The 15,412-nt window shown below is 43.9% G+C and overlaps 1 protein-coding gene across 2 annotated transcripts in view; it reads left to right on the forward strand.

Annotated features, from left to right (window-relative positions):
* The window catches only part of Psen1 (presenilin 1), a 44,484-nt gene that overhangs the window by 15,317 nt on the left and 13,755 nt on the right, over positions 1-15,412 (forward strand). For both annotated transcript variants that reach the window (XM_028877132.1, XM_028877141.2), the window contains 3 exons: positions 8,484-8,737; positions 10,774-10,915; positions 12,688-12,755. In XM_028877132.1, the coding sequence (XP_028732965.1) occupies positions 8,484-8,737; positions 10,774-10,915; positions 12,688-12,755 (464 nt within the window). The remainder of the gene's footprint in view (positions 1-8,483; positions 8,738-10,773; positions 10,916-12,687; positions 12,756-15,412) is intronic.

Below are 15,412 nucleotides of genomic sequence, written 5' to 3' on the forward strand. Positions count from 1 at the left end.
TTTGTCACTGCACTCTGGTTTCACTCTTCTAGAAGTTTATATAAATAGAATCCTGCTGGGCTGGAGAGATGGCTCAGTCTTTAAAGACTAAGCTCTTATCAAACATAAATAGAATCATACAGACTTTTTGTCTGGCTTCTCCATTAGCATATTGAAATTAGTGGTGTTTTGTCAGTAGTCTCCTTTCTGTTACTGAGTTGGATCCCATTGTGTGCTTATGCGTAGTTCTTTGGTCATTTACTGCTTCAGTACTGGGGGGATTTTCAGTTTGACATACTACAGATAAGGTGTTGAGATATTCAGTTACAAATCTTTAAATGGATGTGTATTCATTTATCTCGGGTAAAGGCCTAAGGGCAGAACATAACCCAACATTGCAGGCTGTGTGAGTTACCACCAGTCCAAAGTGGGTTCCTATCAGTGTCTGCCTGCGAGTCCCGGGTCACCCGTCCTTGTCAGCACTCAAGGAGTCCTAAGCTTTGCAGTCCTTCTAAAAGGTGTTGGTAGTATTTCCTTGAGGCTTGAATCTGCCTGTCTCTAATAAGCAATGGTGTTGACTGTTTTTATGTTTGTCACACTGGTGCTACGTTCTCTGGTGAAGTGTCATAATTTGTTGCCTATTTTTAAATTGTTTGTTTGGGTGGTTGGTTTTTGGTTTTTCAAGTAAATTGTTTTTTTATTACCAAATTGTGAAAACTCTTTATATTCTGAGTATGTAAGTTATAATATATACACCTTAAATATTTTTCCTAATCTTGGCCTTCTCTTTTTAGTAATGGTGCTTTTTGTGCAGCAATATTGAGTATTGAAGAAATGCTTTTTTAAAAATTATTTATTTATTTATTTTAAAGATTCATTTATTTATTATGTATACAGTGTTCTGTCTGTACATATCCCTGCAGGCCAGAAGAGGGCACCAGATCTCATTACAGGTGGTTGTGAGCCACCATGTGGTTGCTGGGAATTGAACTCAGGACCTTTGGAAGAGCAACCAGTGCTCTTAACCTTTGAGCCATCTCTCCAGCCCTGAAGAAATACTTTTTGTCTTTGGGGTGTGTATGTATGTGTGTGTGTGTGTGTGTGTGTGTGTGTTGTGTGTGTGTGTGTGTATGAGCTTTTGTGTGTGTGTGAGCTTTTGTGTGTGTGTTATTAGCTAAGAAATTTTACCCTGTCCCAAGTTTTTGTCCACATTTATTTTCTTTATAGTTTTATGTTTTACATTTATCTGTTATTGGGCATCATGGCACACACTTGTAATCCCAGCTACTTATTTGGGAAGCTGAGACGGAGAATCACTTGAGGCAAGCCTAGACAACCCAGGCTCAAAGACAGATTTCATTTTGATTTGTGTTCCAGTTTAAGTTGGCTTTGTATATGGTAACCCAGTATGTATGGGTCAGAGTTCCGTCTTTCTGCATGTGAACATTCAGTTGTATCAGCACTGTGTTTTGAAGAAGACTGTTGTTTGCAGTAAAGTGTCTCTGCCCCTGACACACATCCCTTCATAGATTCTGGGCTCTCTTCTGTCCCATTGGCACCAGTGGTACATTTCCACTGTTACTGTAATGGTATATAAGTTTTGATGTCGCTACTTAACAAACTGGTTGTTGTTTTGTTTTTGTTTTTTTTTTTAATCAGCTGGGTTTGATGGTGCACACCTTTAAATCCCAACATGAAGGAGACAGGCAGCAGATCTCTGAGTTCAAGGCCAACTGGTCTATTTTGTTTATTTTAAGTCCTTAGTGTTTTTTTCCTGTCAGTTTTCCTATCCTTTCTTTTAAAAAGTCAACTGGCAGTTTGAATTGCATTGAATCCATTCATATGTTTTTATAGAGGATTTGTGGAATTGATATCTTCATACCATTCTCCATTGTATGAGTAGTGTATTTCATTTTTTTAGGTCTTCTAATTAAAATTTTCAATTGTGGTAAATAGCACACAGTTTAAGCATTCTAGACTGGGCTACACCTGGTCTCTAATTTGTGGGATTTTTTTTTTTTTTTTTCTGATGATGGCTATCCTAATGCTGTGAGATAAGCTTTGATATGTTCTGCAAATGAATTTGCTAATAGTTTCTTGTATTTGTAGGTTACCTGTTCACTCTACTACTTGTTCCTCTGATGCATTTTTATGGTTGGTGTAGTCCTATTTGTTTTGCTTCTGTTCTTTAATTCTTCGCAGCATTCTGTAATTTCAGGTGTACATTTGGGGCAGCAGTCTGTAGAGTACCCTTGGTTCTCTAGTTCACTGGAAGGTCTCACAGACCTCAGGAAAACTGTTGTGTTCACTGTTACAGTTGATTGGAGTGAAAGAATACAGATTATCATTGGCAATAGAGGAAAGCACATCAGGCAGGCCAGAGGACACTTGCATGGATTCCAGTGGATTTGTGCAGACAGTGATTAATTCTCCTGGCTACAGCATGCGACAATACACTGATTATTTTCAACCAGGGAAACAAACTCTAGTGTCCAGGCTTTTTGTTGGTAATGGTCCATACAAACATGACTGCCTTAGTTCTTCTCCCCCTTCATAGCCAAGCCGACACTGTCCTCAGCATAGATAACAGTCTACTGTCGACGAATTTCTAAATGGTCATATTAAATAACAAAACACAGAGCCAAATATAGGAGTAAAAGCCTTAGAGAGATCAGAGAAATAGAGGAAGCCACCAGCCAACCTTACCTCACAAACCCTGCAGCTTCCAAATGCGAGCTACTTCCTGTCTTACCCACGCCTTTATTGCCTTGCTGTTCTGCCCTCTCATTGGCTACCTTAGCCCAGCTACCTCACTTCCTTGTCACTATCTGTCTATCTGTACAGACCTCCAGGTCTCTATGGTTGGCACTGGGATTAAAGGCCTGTGTCACCTCACTTGGCTGTGTTCCCTAGTATGGGTTGAACACACAGAAATCCTACCTGATAAGTGATCAGATTAAGGTGGTATGCTACCTGACTTCTTGTTTACTGAAAGTGGCTGGCCTTTTCCCCTTGATCTCCAGGCAAGCTTTATTAAAGCACAAATAGAGTATCACCACAGTCTACATTGCTGGTGTGTCCCAGAGCTTCTCATTAACAGTCCTAATAGGATATTCCAAGGGTTTACAGTTATCTTCTAGGATTTGGGTGGGCCAGAATCTTCTTGGCAGGTGCAGGGTTTAGAAAACCCTGAAGTGCTAAGTTGGTAGCCTTACTGTTCAACAGACCCTTAAATCTTTTCATCCACCTGGATTGGCTTTCTGGTGTCACGCTGCCCCAAAGTCATCCACCCCAGGCTTCTTGACTCCCTGCTTATTCTTTGCAGAATGACCCCCAGGCTGTAGCAGTCGTGTTTATTTGTGTTGTGTCCCTGTATCATAGGTAGTTCAGGACAACAGGACCTGTCTGTCTAGTTTCACTGCTTTCTTCCTGCTCCCAGTGTCCTGTCTGCACATGGCTTAGATTTTCTTTCCCCCACTGCGACAAAAGTAGTAATTAATACTTAGAAACCGAAACAAATTTATGTAATAGAGAAATGGTAAAAGACTTGAATATAGTTTATTTATTTTTTAAGATTGTTTTGTTTTGTATTTTGTGTTTGTTTTGTTTTTTTTTGTTTTTTTTTTTTTTGTTTGTTTTTTGATACAGGGGTTCTTTGCATAACTTTGGCTGTCTTGGAACTCACTCTGTAGCCCAAGCTGGCCTTGAACTCATAGAGATCTGTAGTTGGACTTTTCTTTGGGCCACCAACCATCTGCTGAATAAAGACATGGAGACTTATTAATTATGAATGCTCAGCCTTAGCTTAGGCTTGTCCCACTAGCTCTTTTACTTAATTTAACCTGTTTCTATTCATCTACATTTTGCTCGGGGCTTTTTACCTTTATTTCATACTGTATGTCCTACTTTCCTGCTTCTACCGTGGCTGGCCAGCCCCTGGCATCTCTCTGTCCTCCTTTCTTTCTCTCCCAAGCCTAAATTCCTCCTCCTACTTACTCTCCCTGCCTGTAAGTTCCGCCTATACCTTCTCCCTTACTATTGGCTGTTCAGCTTTTTGTTTGTTTTTGGAGACAGGGTTTCTCTGTGTTGTTTTGGTGCCTGTCCTGGATCTCGCTCTAGGAGTGCTGGGATTAAAGGCGTGTACCACCAACGCCCGGCTTCTTTTCTTTCGTAAGCACCTATGTCTGGAGTACCCAGAGGTCCCAGGGTTTAGCTACATCGCGCGTGGGATATCTGAGGGGGAAAAAAATTGATTTACACTATGTTCTTATGTCTGCTAACTTTGTTCCTCTAAGATAAAATTCTATCAATTCAGCTATAACTCCACCAGGCATTCAAGGCAGGAACTCCGTCTACTTTATTTCTCTGGGATGAAATCCTGTCTCCATAACTGCAGTTCCATCCAATTCCCCAGCTCATAGTCCTGCTAAGGACTAAACTTCTATGCGTCCAGCCTCATCTCCGCCCTCTGTATCCCCTTTCTCCATCTCTACTACTCTTTACTCCTGGCACTCAGAAAACTCTCCCCGAGATCTGCTTACCCTCTACGGAACCTCTGTCCTCTATTCTCTCTGGCCATGCCATTCTGTCTGTTTCCACAGAAAACGCCTGCCCTTTCTTTTCCTGGGCACAGGGTTCTCTGCCTCCTCAGGAATGTTATTCTACCTCTCACCTTGATATGTAAAAACATCTTTTGTTCTCAGTCAGTTGCTCTGGAGAGCCACTAGGCCTCGGGTCAGGGGAATGGTCTGAGCTTCATTTGTGCAAGAAGCAAAGCTATGCATCTCTGCCAGCTTGTCTTTGCTTATGTGACCTTATCCAGGTACTGGCTCCAGCAGGGAAGTTATCTAGAAGTTCAGCAGGTCTGAAAATATTTAAGCATGCAGGAATTTCATAATAGAAGACAGATGGAATATTAAAGGCTGGATAGCACCAAATATTCATAATAAATGGCTTGCCTCTTGGCAGGACCCTTGACCAGTCAAGGTATAGCTTTAATACACAGCTGACTCTCTATAGTATATTCTTGTGGCCTGCAAGACCTATGCACACTGTAACACGTTTAAAATGTTTTTTCAGTCTGGACCTGTTTTCCCGTGACCTGTACCGTTCTCTGACCTCATGAGCCAAACGGCTAAGCAGCAGCTAGGGCCTCTGCCCTGTGCTTGGCTCTGCCCGCTCCTCAGCCTCAAGCCTGTGGGCCTGGTTGAATGTTTAACTGGGAGCTGCATTCAGCTACCCCAGCTCTAGAAAGTTGGTGTCCTCACCATGGCAGGTATTTTTACTTAGTGCGCTGTCCTTCCTTGGCGTGCTGGCTGCTCAGGCTCTGCTGCCGCAGCGCCTCTCAGAGGAGCCCCATCCATTCTGCTGTTGTTGTTTCCAGCTTCCTCAGGCCCTATGTGGAAATTCCGGTGCCACATTGGGTGCCAGAGATCTGCCTGTCTCTGCCTCCTGGGTGCTGGGATTAAAGATATGTGTCAACACTGACTTGTGGGAGACCTTAATCTTTTTTTTTTTGTTGTTTTTGTTTTTGTTTTTGTTTTTCGAGACAGGGTTTCTCTGTGTAGCTTTGCGCTTTCTGGAATCACTCAGTAATCAGGCTGGCCTCAACTCACAGAGATCCCCTGCTCTGCCTCCGCTCTGAGTGCTGGATTAAAGGCGTGCGCAACACGCCGGCTGAGACCTTAATCTTAAAAAAGAAAATGAGAAACTGGTTGTACACTTTTTCACATTTTCTTGCTTTAAAACCATTTAACCTTTAAAATACATTGCACCTTTCTAAAAGTTGAAAATACAAAGACCAGGGGCAAATACAGAGAGAGGGAGGGAGGGAGGAAGGGAGAGACAGAGAGAAACAATTATTTACTGCTAAGTTAAACCACACTCTCCTAGACCATTTTCAGCTTGAAACAGGGCAGGCTTGGGTCATGCTCTTCATCAATCAGAATATCCAGTGCAGGAGTGAGATCTTGATCTGTCATGCCAGCTTTAGCCTAATTAAACTGTGCATGCAGACTGATGTTAGCTAGGGCTGTGGTGCCAGGAAAGCCACGCCTGTTTTAGTTCATGGTGAACATTAACCCATCAGGTGGATAGAATTGTATTGCTAAACACAGACATCACAGTCTCACCTGATGGCTTGACGACTTCCTTCTTTGGGAAAATGGAGGAAGCCTAGTTTTATCTGTTTGTATTTCTGAGTTTATTATTCTGCATGTGCTTTAGTCTTTATGACTTTGTATTGCTCACAGGATAAAGTCTCAAGTCTGATAGGGCAAATAAAGTTTTCTTAAGACCTGTCCCTACAGTCAGCAGGAACTTTTTAAAGAGCAGAGGGTCTAGAGCCAGGACTCTCTTTGTGGTACTGGGTTTGAGCTCAAGGCCTCGCTCATGATAGGTGAATGCATTACCTTTTTAAGATTTTATTTTGAGACCGGGGCTTGCCACATTGCCTTCAGACCTTGCATTTGTCCTGCCTCAGCTTCCTGAGTAATTAGAATTGTAGGTGTGCCCCACCACACCCAGCTCAGAGTATAGCACTTACTGATTTCAGTGTTGCCACAGGGGAGTACCTGGGATGTAGTCGGAGTCTCCTGATGACTTATGGAATGGTATCTTAGCTACTTTTCTGTTCCTGTGACAAAACACCATGACCACAGCAACTTACAGAAGGAAGGGTTTGTTTGGGTTTATGCTTCCAGAGGGTTAGAGTCTGTCAGCATCATGGCAGCAGACAGACTTGGTGGCTGGAGCTGGAAGCAGAGAGAGCGTTCAGTGGGAATGGAGAGGCTTTTAAAAACTCAAACCCTGCCCCCCCCCCCCCATTTCCAGTAAGGCCATACCTCCTAAATCTCCCAAACAGCACCATCAGTTGGGGACCAAGTATTCAAACATCTGAGCCTGTGGGGGACATTTTCATTCACACCACCGCAGATGGGTGTCCTCAAGAGAAGTAAAAGAGAGTGACTGGAAATTCAAGGTTTGCACAGGTCACAGTTCTTGTTCCACAGGAATAGTTGAATGTTGTTACTCAACGTGGGATGTATTATGTAACTCTGCGCTGAGTGTGAACATGCATGGCGTGGCGTGAAATGCGTGTGGAGGTCAGAGGACTGTGTAGTAGAGTTGGTTTTCCTCCACCTTTCCGTGAGTTCCAGGGAGGAAAGTCCGTTGTCAGGCTTGCTTCACTGGGTGGCGGGTCCCTTTACTTGCTGGGTCCTCTTGCCCATGGAATGTGTTTTTAGTGAATGGTCGTAATACTCCACAGTAATGCACACTCGGTAGTTGGAACTGAGATTTGAGGATAGCTTGTTTTCAAATCATCATCCTGAGAGAAGTTGACTTAATCAATCTTCACTTACTAGCAGTGACTATATTAACAGTGGGAGTTGGCTCTTCCCTTCCATCATGTAGTCTCAGGGAATTGAATTTAGATCGTCGGGTTTGCCCACATGTGCCTTTGCTCACTGAGCCATCCCGCCCGCTCTGTTAATGCTCTTTTCAGTCATTTTACCATTGACAAATTTAAGTTTTAACAAATGAACAGTAAATACCAAAATAAAAGTAAAACTTGAAAAATAAGAAAAGCCAGGGTCAATGAGATGGATCAGTGAATAAGGGCACATGCCTCCAGGCCTGGTGACCCAAGTTTGTACCTGTACATACACAGACACACAAACACACACATGCATGCATGTGCACGCATGTACACATAGAATTACAGTAAAGCCAGGAGCTGAGACTGTGGCGTGGTAGTGCAGAGCACCTGCTGAGCATGTATGAGGTATGAGGCCCTGGGTTCAATCTCCTGCATCACAGACAAAAGAAAGAGGGGCTGTTAACCCTAAGCATAGACTAGAAATGAACATAACGAGATGACCCCTGCCTGGGTTTAACTAAGGACAGTGAGATCTTAGAAGATTGTAAACGCATTGTCCATTCATCTAGTGGCCGTGTTTTCTCTGCTGGATTAGGCTCAGTAAGGGTTGGAAGGTCAGAATTGTGTAAGACCATTTGCTGTCCATGAGATTGCTTGATTATTCATTTTGTTTTTGAGTCAGAGTTCCTCTGTGTAATGCTGGCTGGCTGACCTGGAACTCACCGCATGGAATAGGCCGGCATGAACTCTCAAGTGCCAGATTTAAGCATTAGGCCTAACTGGAAGAATTTATTTCAACTAAATATTTTTAAATGATTTTAGTCTTATGTGGCAGTATGAGAAAGGATACAGAGAGATATCTTGAACATCACTGTGTATAATTTAAAGTCTTGTTAATAGTGGATCCTAGCGCTTGGGAGGCAGAAGTAGACAGATCTCTGTGAGTTCGAGGCTAACCTAGTCTATAGAAGCAGTTCCAGAACAACCAAGGTTATACAGAGAAACCCTAGAAAGAACAGTACACTGTCTGTAAGCCTACCTAAGTACTGATGGGCCCGTTACTATACAGAATGCCTTGGCTGTGCTGAGCGTCTGATTTACTGAATCGTTTTCCTGTGCTTTTCAGAGTGACAGTCAAGAACGGCAACAGCACCATGACAGGCGGAGACTTGACAACCCTGAGCAGCCGGTATCTAATGGTCGACCCCAGAGTAATTCACGGCAGGTGGTGGAACAAGATGAGGAAGAAGATGAAGAGCTGACATTGAAATACGGAGCCAAGCATGTCATCATGCTCTTTGTCCCTGTGACTCTCTGTATGGTGGTAGTCGTGGCCACCATCAAATCAGTCAGCTTCTATACCCGGAAAGACGGACAGCTGTATGTAGAGTGTTTCATTTTCAAGGCCAGTGTGGCTTTTCCACATCGTAGCATGTTGTTATCCTCTTGAGACCTCTGTGGTCATAGAGCATGATAAATCCATCTTTTTTGATGGCTGGGCTAGTGGAGATGATGGTAATTGGGTACTTGATGCGGAAGTGACGAAAAGAAGGCTGTGGAATTATTCCTAGGATGCAGTCATGGGTAGGGTTGAATTTGTGTGGGACTGAACAGGTTGGCAGTGCTCTTTCCTGTCTCAGGACCACTGGGGCCATCGTTCTTCCTCCTGGAATGCAGGAGCCTTTTTGTTGTTGTTCTATTTTGAATTGAATGCTACTTTTCACCCAGTCATGGTAGCATGAGCCTGAAATCCTAGCACTTGGGAAATGGCTCCTGGGAGTTTAGAGATTTAGGAAGCCTGGATGTGGGGGATCAGCATGTGGTATTTGAGACACAAGCATGGTGGCATATGCCTGTAATCTTAGCACTTGGGGGTGGAGAAGGAACAGTCAGGAACTCAAGGCCATCTTCTGCTTTATGCAAATTCCAGGCCAGCCTGTCTAAAAACAACAAAATTCTTATTGTCCTTCTCCTCTTGGCTTGCCTATCCAGTCTTTAACTCTAACTACCTTCATCTTCTTCTAGAACTAGATCCTTCCTAGTTGTTTTCACTGTATCTCAGGCTGGTCTGTAATTCACTGTGTAGTCTTGGCTAGCCACAAATTTTTGATCCTCCTGCCTCAGCCTCCTGAGTGCTAGGATTCCAAGTGTGTGCCACCATACCCAGCTTTATGACTCTGTTACAGAAACTCAAACGATAGACTTGTTTCTCCCAGAGTAGTGCAGGGGAGACGGTCCAGATTGGTCTCCTGGTCTTTTATTCATGAAGCAAGCACCTTGCCTCCTTTCTTCCACGTCTGTCCTCTAGGTTCCTTCTGGGTCCAGACTTAGAGTCTCAGCCTTCATTCAGACAGCAGGAGGGAGTTGAGAAGGACATAGTCATCACTTAGCAGAGGGCACTCCTTTCAAGAACTTCCTTATAACACGTATTCAGAGTTCCTTGGCCATGATTTAGTCTCATGATCACACCTTCTAGAAGGGGCGGAAGGAAAGCCATTGGGCCAAGACCTTTGGCACCAGGAATATAGATATTTTTATGTAAATGAAAAACAAGGAGAGGATAACTCCAATTGTAATCACTCTACAGATAAAAGACAATAGTTCCAACCCTGTCACTTCCCTCTGATGATGTTGTTCATCCCGGGGAGGGGGGGGGCGGGGCGGGGGCCGCAGGGCGGGGGGTTATGTGCAAACCAGTTATTTCACAGATTCTAATGAGCTCTGGAGAAAACACTGGGTGAGATTACTATTTCAATACAAATCATCCACTAGATGGAGCAAGTGCCTGTCTCATGTGTGAGTTCATCTCTGCAGAGTCTGGCTGTTTCCTTTGACTTTGAAGCAGTTATTTTGGAGGATAGCTGGTTTTCTTAGGTTGAGGTGTGGAGAGATGGCACAGCAGTTAGAGACTGTACTACTCTTGTGATGTCCTGAGTCTGATTCATAGCACCCACGTCAGGCAGCTCATAGCTGCCTCAATTACAGCTCCAGGGGATTGGATGCCTCTGCCTTTCATGGACATCTGTACACATGTGCGCAGGCACACACATGCACATACAATTTAAAATAATAGTATATATGTGTGTATTTTTAAAAATTATTAGTTAGAGCCAGGGTAATACAGCCCTATAATCCCCACACTTGGGAAGCAAAGGCAGAAAGGTCACTTGTTCAAGTACAGCCTGGGCTGCATGGTGAGTTCCAGGCTAGCTTGGGGTTACTTACTAGATTCTGTCTCAAAAAACTAATCAAACAAAAAAATTCTTAGTTGACTAACTGCGAAAGGTACATTCTAAGGCACTCAGTAAATCAAAGACCTCACAATTAAGTACTGTTTTAAAGGGAGCACATGGTTTGAGATATCCATTAACACTGTTAATGTTTCTTGTACTGTTGTTTTCCCTCTGTCCCTCTAGAATCTACACCCCATTCACGGAAGACACTGAAACCGTCGGCCAAAGAGCCCTGCACTCGATTCTGAACGCGGCCATCATGATCAGCGTCATCGTTGTTATGACCATCCTCCTGGTGGTCCTCTATAAATACAGGTGCTACAAGGTGAGCACGGGAGGCCGCTTGGGTCTGCCCTGACCTGCTTGTCAACTGTCCTCTTTTCCCAGACTTGTTGTTGTTATGTATGTGAGGAGAAGAGAGAGGTAGGGAGTGTGTGTGTGTGTGTGTGTGTGTCCCAGGGGATCCAACAACCTCTTCTGGCTCCTGGGGCACCAGGCACAAATGCACTTACTGCATACACATACACATGCAGGGAGAACATGCTTACACATAAAGTGAAGATAAATATTTAAAAAAGAAAATCATTTAATCTCAGGCATAATTTTGTACCCTCAGATACAACTTTAAAAACTTCTAAAATTGTTTACTTAGTGTATGTCTGTATATATGTGTATGTACAGGTATGTATGTATGCATGTATGTATGTGTGTAGGCATGTATGTGCCATGGCTCATATGTGGAAAAGTTTGCAGGAGTAAGTTCTCTCCTTCCTTGTTGTGTGACAGACCTCTCCTACAGCACACATCTGCTCACCCCAGAGAGGGAACCCGTGACATACCAAAGTGACAAGCCCATATCTACTTAGTGAACCAGTGGGTTTTACTGGGGTCACTAACAGTAGTATACGGAGAGGTTACTTACGAGGAACAGCGAAGATTCCAAAGCAGATGTGTCGCTGAGAAGGCCCCCCAGACAATTCTCAAAGCTGCAGCCCTGGAGCTCCCTGCACAGTTTACGGGCCGCTCTCCAAATATCTTTCTTTCTGTACTTGGGCTGGTCAGAATCTTCACCCCAAGCAATTGTTTACTCCTTTTTATAATGTTGGAGGGCAGCCCCCATGAATCTGCAATTTCTGTTCTCTCAGATATGTGGCCTTTGACTTACTATCTGTGGTTCATGATCACCCACCTCTTGTTTTTTGTTTTAGTTTTTGGTTTTTGGTTTTTTGGTTTTTGGTGTTTTTTTTTTTTTTTTTTTTTTTCGAACAGAAGACAGGGTTTCTCTGTGTAGTTTTGGTGCCTGTCCTGGATCTCACTTTGTAGACCAGGCTGGCCTCGAACTCACAGAGATCCGCCTGGCTCTGCCTCCCGAGTGCTGGGATTAAAGGCATGTGCCACCGCCGCCCGGCAATCACCCACCTCTTGAGGGAACGGTTCAGATCAGAGGGGAATAATTCCATACAAGAGGCTCCAGCTCCACTGTCGCGCTGGGCAGCAAGTGCCTTCAGCAGCCAAGCTGTCTTCCTATCCCAGACACAACTTTCAGTTCAGCATTTCAGCCTAGAAGTCATGGCTTACTGGGCCCCCGGTTTGTTGGTTGTTTTTCTTTACACATGCGTCTGCTCGGATCCTGAGAACATACACATAGAACTGATTGCCTTTCTCCCGCCCCCTTGCCCTCAGCAGTTCTTTGCCAGCTTTTAATGTAGTGGTCATGTTCATCTGTGGCCTTCTTTCCTACCAGTCACTTACTTTTGCAGGCTCCTCTAGGCCAGCCCTCTCTGTTCCCTCCCTTAGCTTGATTTCACATACAACAAAAACAAAGAGACTCCCATCTCTTGGTTTTCTTTATTGTTGTTTGTTTTTTTGAGATAAGTTCTCACTCTGTAGCTCTGGCTGTCCTATAGGTCACTATATGTAGACCAGGCTAGCCTCAGGCTCACATGGATTAAGGCCGTGTGCCACCATGCCTGGCCTATTTTATAAAAGTTTTAATACTCCCTCCCATTACCCTCTTTCAGAAATACCTGAACAGAGAGCCTAGGAGGGATAGTGACGGCTAATATATTGGTTATATTTGAATTGTCTCTTTTCTAGGTCATCCATGCCTGGCTTATTGTTTCATCTCTGCTGTTGCTGTTCTTTTTTTCATTCATTTACTTAGGGTAAGTGATACAGTGTTTTGGTCTCTTTTCATTCACTCTGGCATCCATCACTACCCTTAGAGCTGTGCACCTTGTTGATGAGTTACTCTTCAGTTAACCATTTTTTCCACATATTATGTCTTAACTGGAATATAAAAAATGAGTTGGGGGGCTGGAAAGGTGGCTCAGATGTTAAGAGCACTGGCTGCTCCTCCAGAGGACCCAGGTTCAGTTCCCAGCACCCACATGGCAGCTCACCACTGTCTGTAACTCCAGTTCCAGGCCTTCTGACACCCTCACAGAGACAAATACACATAAAATAAAAATAAAAAGTCATTTTTTTTCAATGAATTGATTGATAGGGATATCGTTTTTTTTTTTTTAAAAAGAAAGCAAAAACAAAAAACCTTATTATTATTTGTATGTACATGAGTGCAAGCACCCATCTAAAGGCCAGAGGACAGCTTTTAGGAGCTCATTTTCTCCTTCCACCCCAGCCATGTCCTGTGGATGAAACTTAAGGTGGTCAGGCTTGCCTTCACCCACTGAGCCATCGTGCTGGCCAAGCAGTGAGGTGGAACCTCGTGCCCCAGCGCATGTGGTAGTCCGAGGACAACTTGGGGGGTCAGTCCTCGGCTTCCATCGATTAGGTCCATGTCTGCCAAGTTATCTCAGCAGCCCCTCAGTGGGGCTTGTCCTGCTCTGTTTGCAGTAAGGAGACTCACAGCTGGGCTGGAGAGCTGTCCCAGCAGTCAGTAGTGCTGGCTCTTCTGCAGAGGACCCAGGTTTGGTTCCCAGCATCCCCATGGTGGCTCACAGCCATCTGTAACACAGTTCCTGGGACCCTCCATCCTCTTCCAACTTCCTCAGGCTCCAGGTCCACATACCAGGACACATACACACATACACACACTCATACACATAAATTTTAAATAATTTATGTAGAGGAAAACCCTTGTCATAGAACTGAGTGTAATAGACTGTCATTTATATCTAATACAGAGTGCATGTATTTGGGGCTGGAGAAGTAACTCAGTTGTTAGAATGTCTGCTCAGTATGCATAAAGCCATGGGTTCCATCTCTACCACCACATGACCCTGGTGTACAGCAGGAGGATCAGAAGTTCTGGGGCCCATCTTCAGCCCTGTGTGAAAATAAAAAAGTATACATTGGACAGGCCGGGGAAGGATAACATAAAATAGAGACTACTGCAGTGTTTTCCCTGGGGAGCAGAACTGCAGGACAGAAGGGATGGAGACTTGTTATACATCTTTATATTAATTATGCATACCTCCCTAAGAGTTGAGGCTAGTTTGATTTTAGTATACTTGAAATGTTTAGTATAATAAACATTGCAACCTCATTCAGAAATTTCGACATTTTACTTTGTTTTGGAATTTCAAAGTAGAAAAATCATCTTGCTGGATAGTCCTCTTGGCCCACAGTTTGTGCTTAAATATATTCTTTCTCTATAGCTACTTAGGACATCTCCCGTGGTTATAGTCTCTTTAGATGATAGATTTTGTTCTCCAGAAGTTAAAATGGTAGTTTTCTTCATCTAAAAATGTTAAGCAGGGTCTGGGGAGTTGGCTCATGTGGCATTGTGTGCTGGTCAAGCATGAGGGCCTGGGTTTGGATACCCAGACCCCACATAGAAGCCTGGTACAGTGGCTAACTCCTATAACCCCAGCAGGGGGAGACAGAAAGAGACAGATCCCATGGACTTGCTGGCCTGTCAGGCTAGCCAAAACAATAAGCACCAAGTTCAATGAGAGACGCTGTCTCAAAAATGAGGTCAGCTCCTGGCCTCTACATATGCCCTTATGGGCAAGTGCACCCCCACACACAGAGTGCTAAATTTTTATTAATTTTACATACTGACAACAGTTTCCCTCCCTCGCCTCCCATTCCCTCCCCCTACCTCCCTTCTACTTCCCCCATTGCCCAGCCCCTCCTCCTCCTCCATTCAGAAAGGGGCAGGCCTCCATGGGAGTCAACAAAGCATGGCATATCAAGTTGAGGCAGGACCAAGCTCCTCCCTCTGCATCAAGTTGGGTGAGGCAAGCCAGCATGGGGAATGGTTCCCAAAAGTCAGTTCAAGACCAGGGACAGGTCCTGACCCCACTGCTAGGAGCTCCACAAACAGACCAAGTTATACAACGGCCACACACATGCAGAAGGCCTAGGTCGGTCCCATGCAGGCCCCCTAACTAACTGTCAGTCCAGAGTGGGTGAGCTCACAGAGACACTAAATAAAAGACATTTTATAAGAATAAAGGTAAGCTGGGCGTGATGGCACACGTTTTTTTATCCTAGAACTTGAGAGGCAGAGGTAGACTGTGAGTTCTAGGCCAGCCTGGACAACCAGAGCTACACAAAGAAACCTTGTCTCAAAAAAACAAAATGAATGAATGAATGAATGAATGAGAGTCCAGTCATCCTTCTAGAGATTAATAGATAAATCCCCAGCTCTATTCTTTCTTTCTTTGCTTGTTTTGTTTTTTTGTTTGCATGCGCCACACTGCCCAGCTTCTAGCTGTATTCTTAGACAAAATTCTCAACAGTGGGATTGGAGTTTGTTTCTTTGTTTCTGTAGCAACAATGTGTCTGCATCTGTATATGTATAAACTAGGATTTCATACAATATAGTATGGTATTGTAGGTGATATGATTTATT

The sequence above is a fragment of the Peromyscus leucopus genome, chromosome 14, assembly GCF_004664715.2.
Source record: "Peromyscus leucopus breed LL Stock chromosome 14, UCI_PerLeu_2.1, whole genome shotgun sequence".
Taxonomy (NCBI): Eukaryota; Metazoa; Chordata; class Mammalia; order Rodentia; family Cricetidae; genus Peromyscus; species Peromyscus leucopus.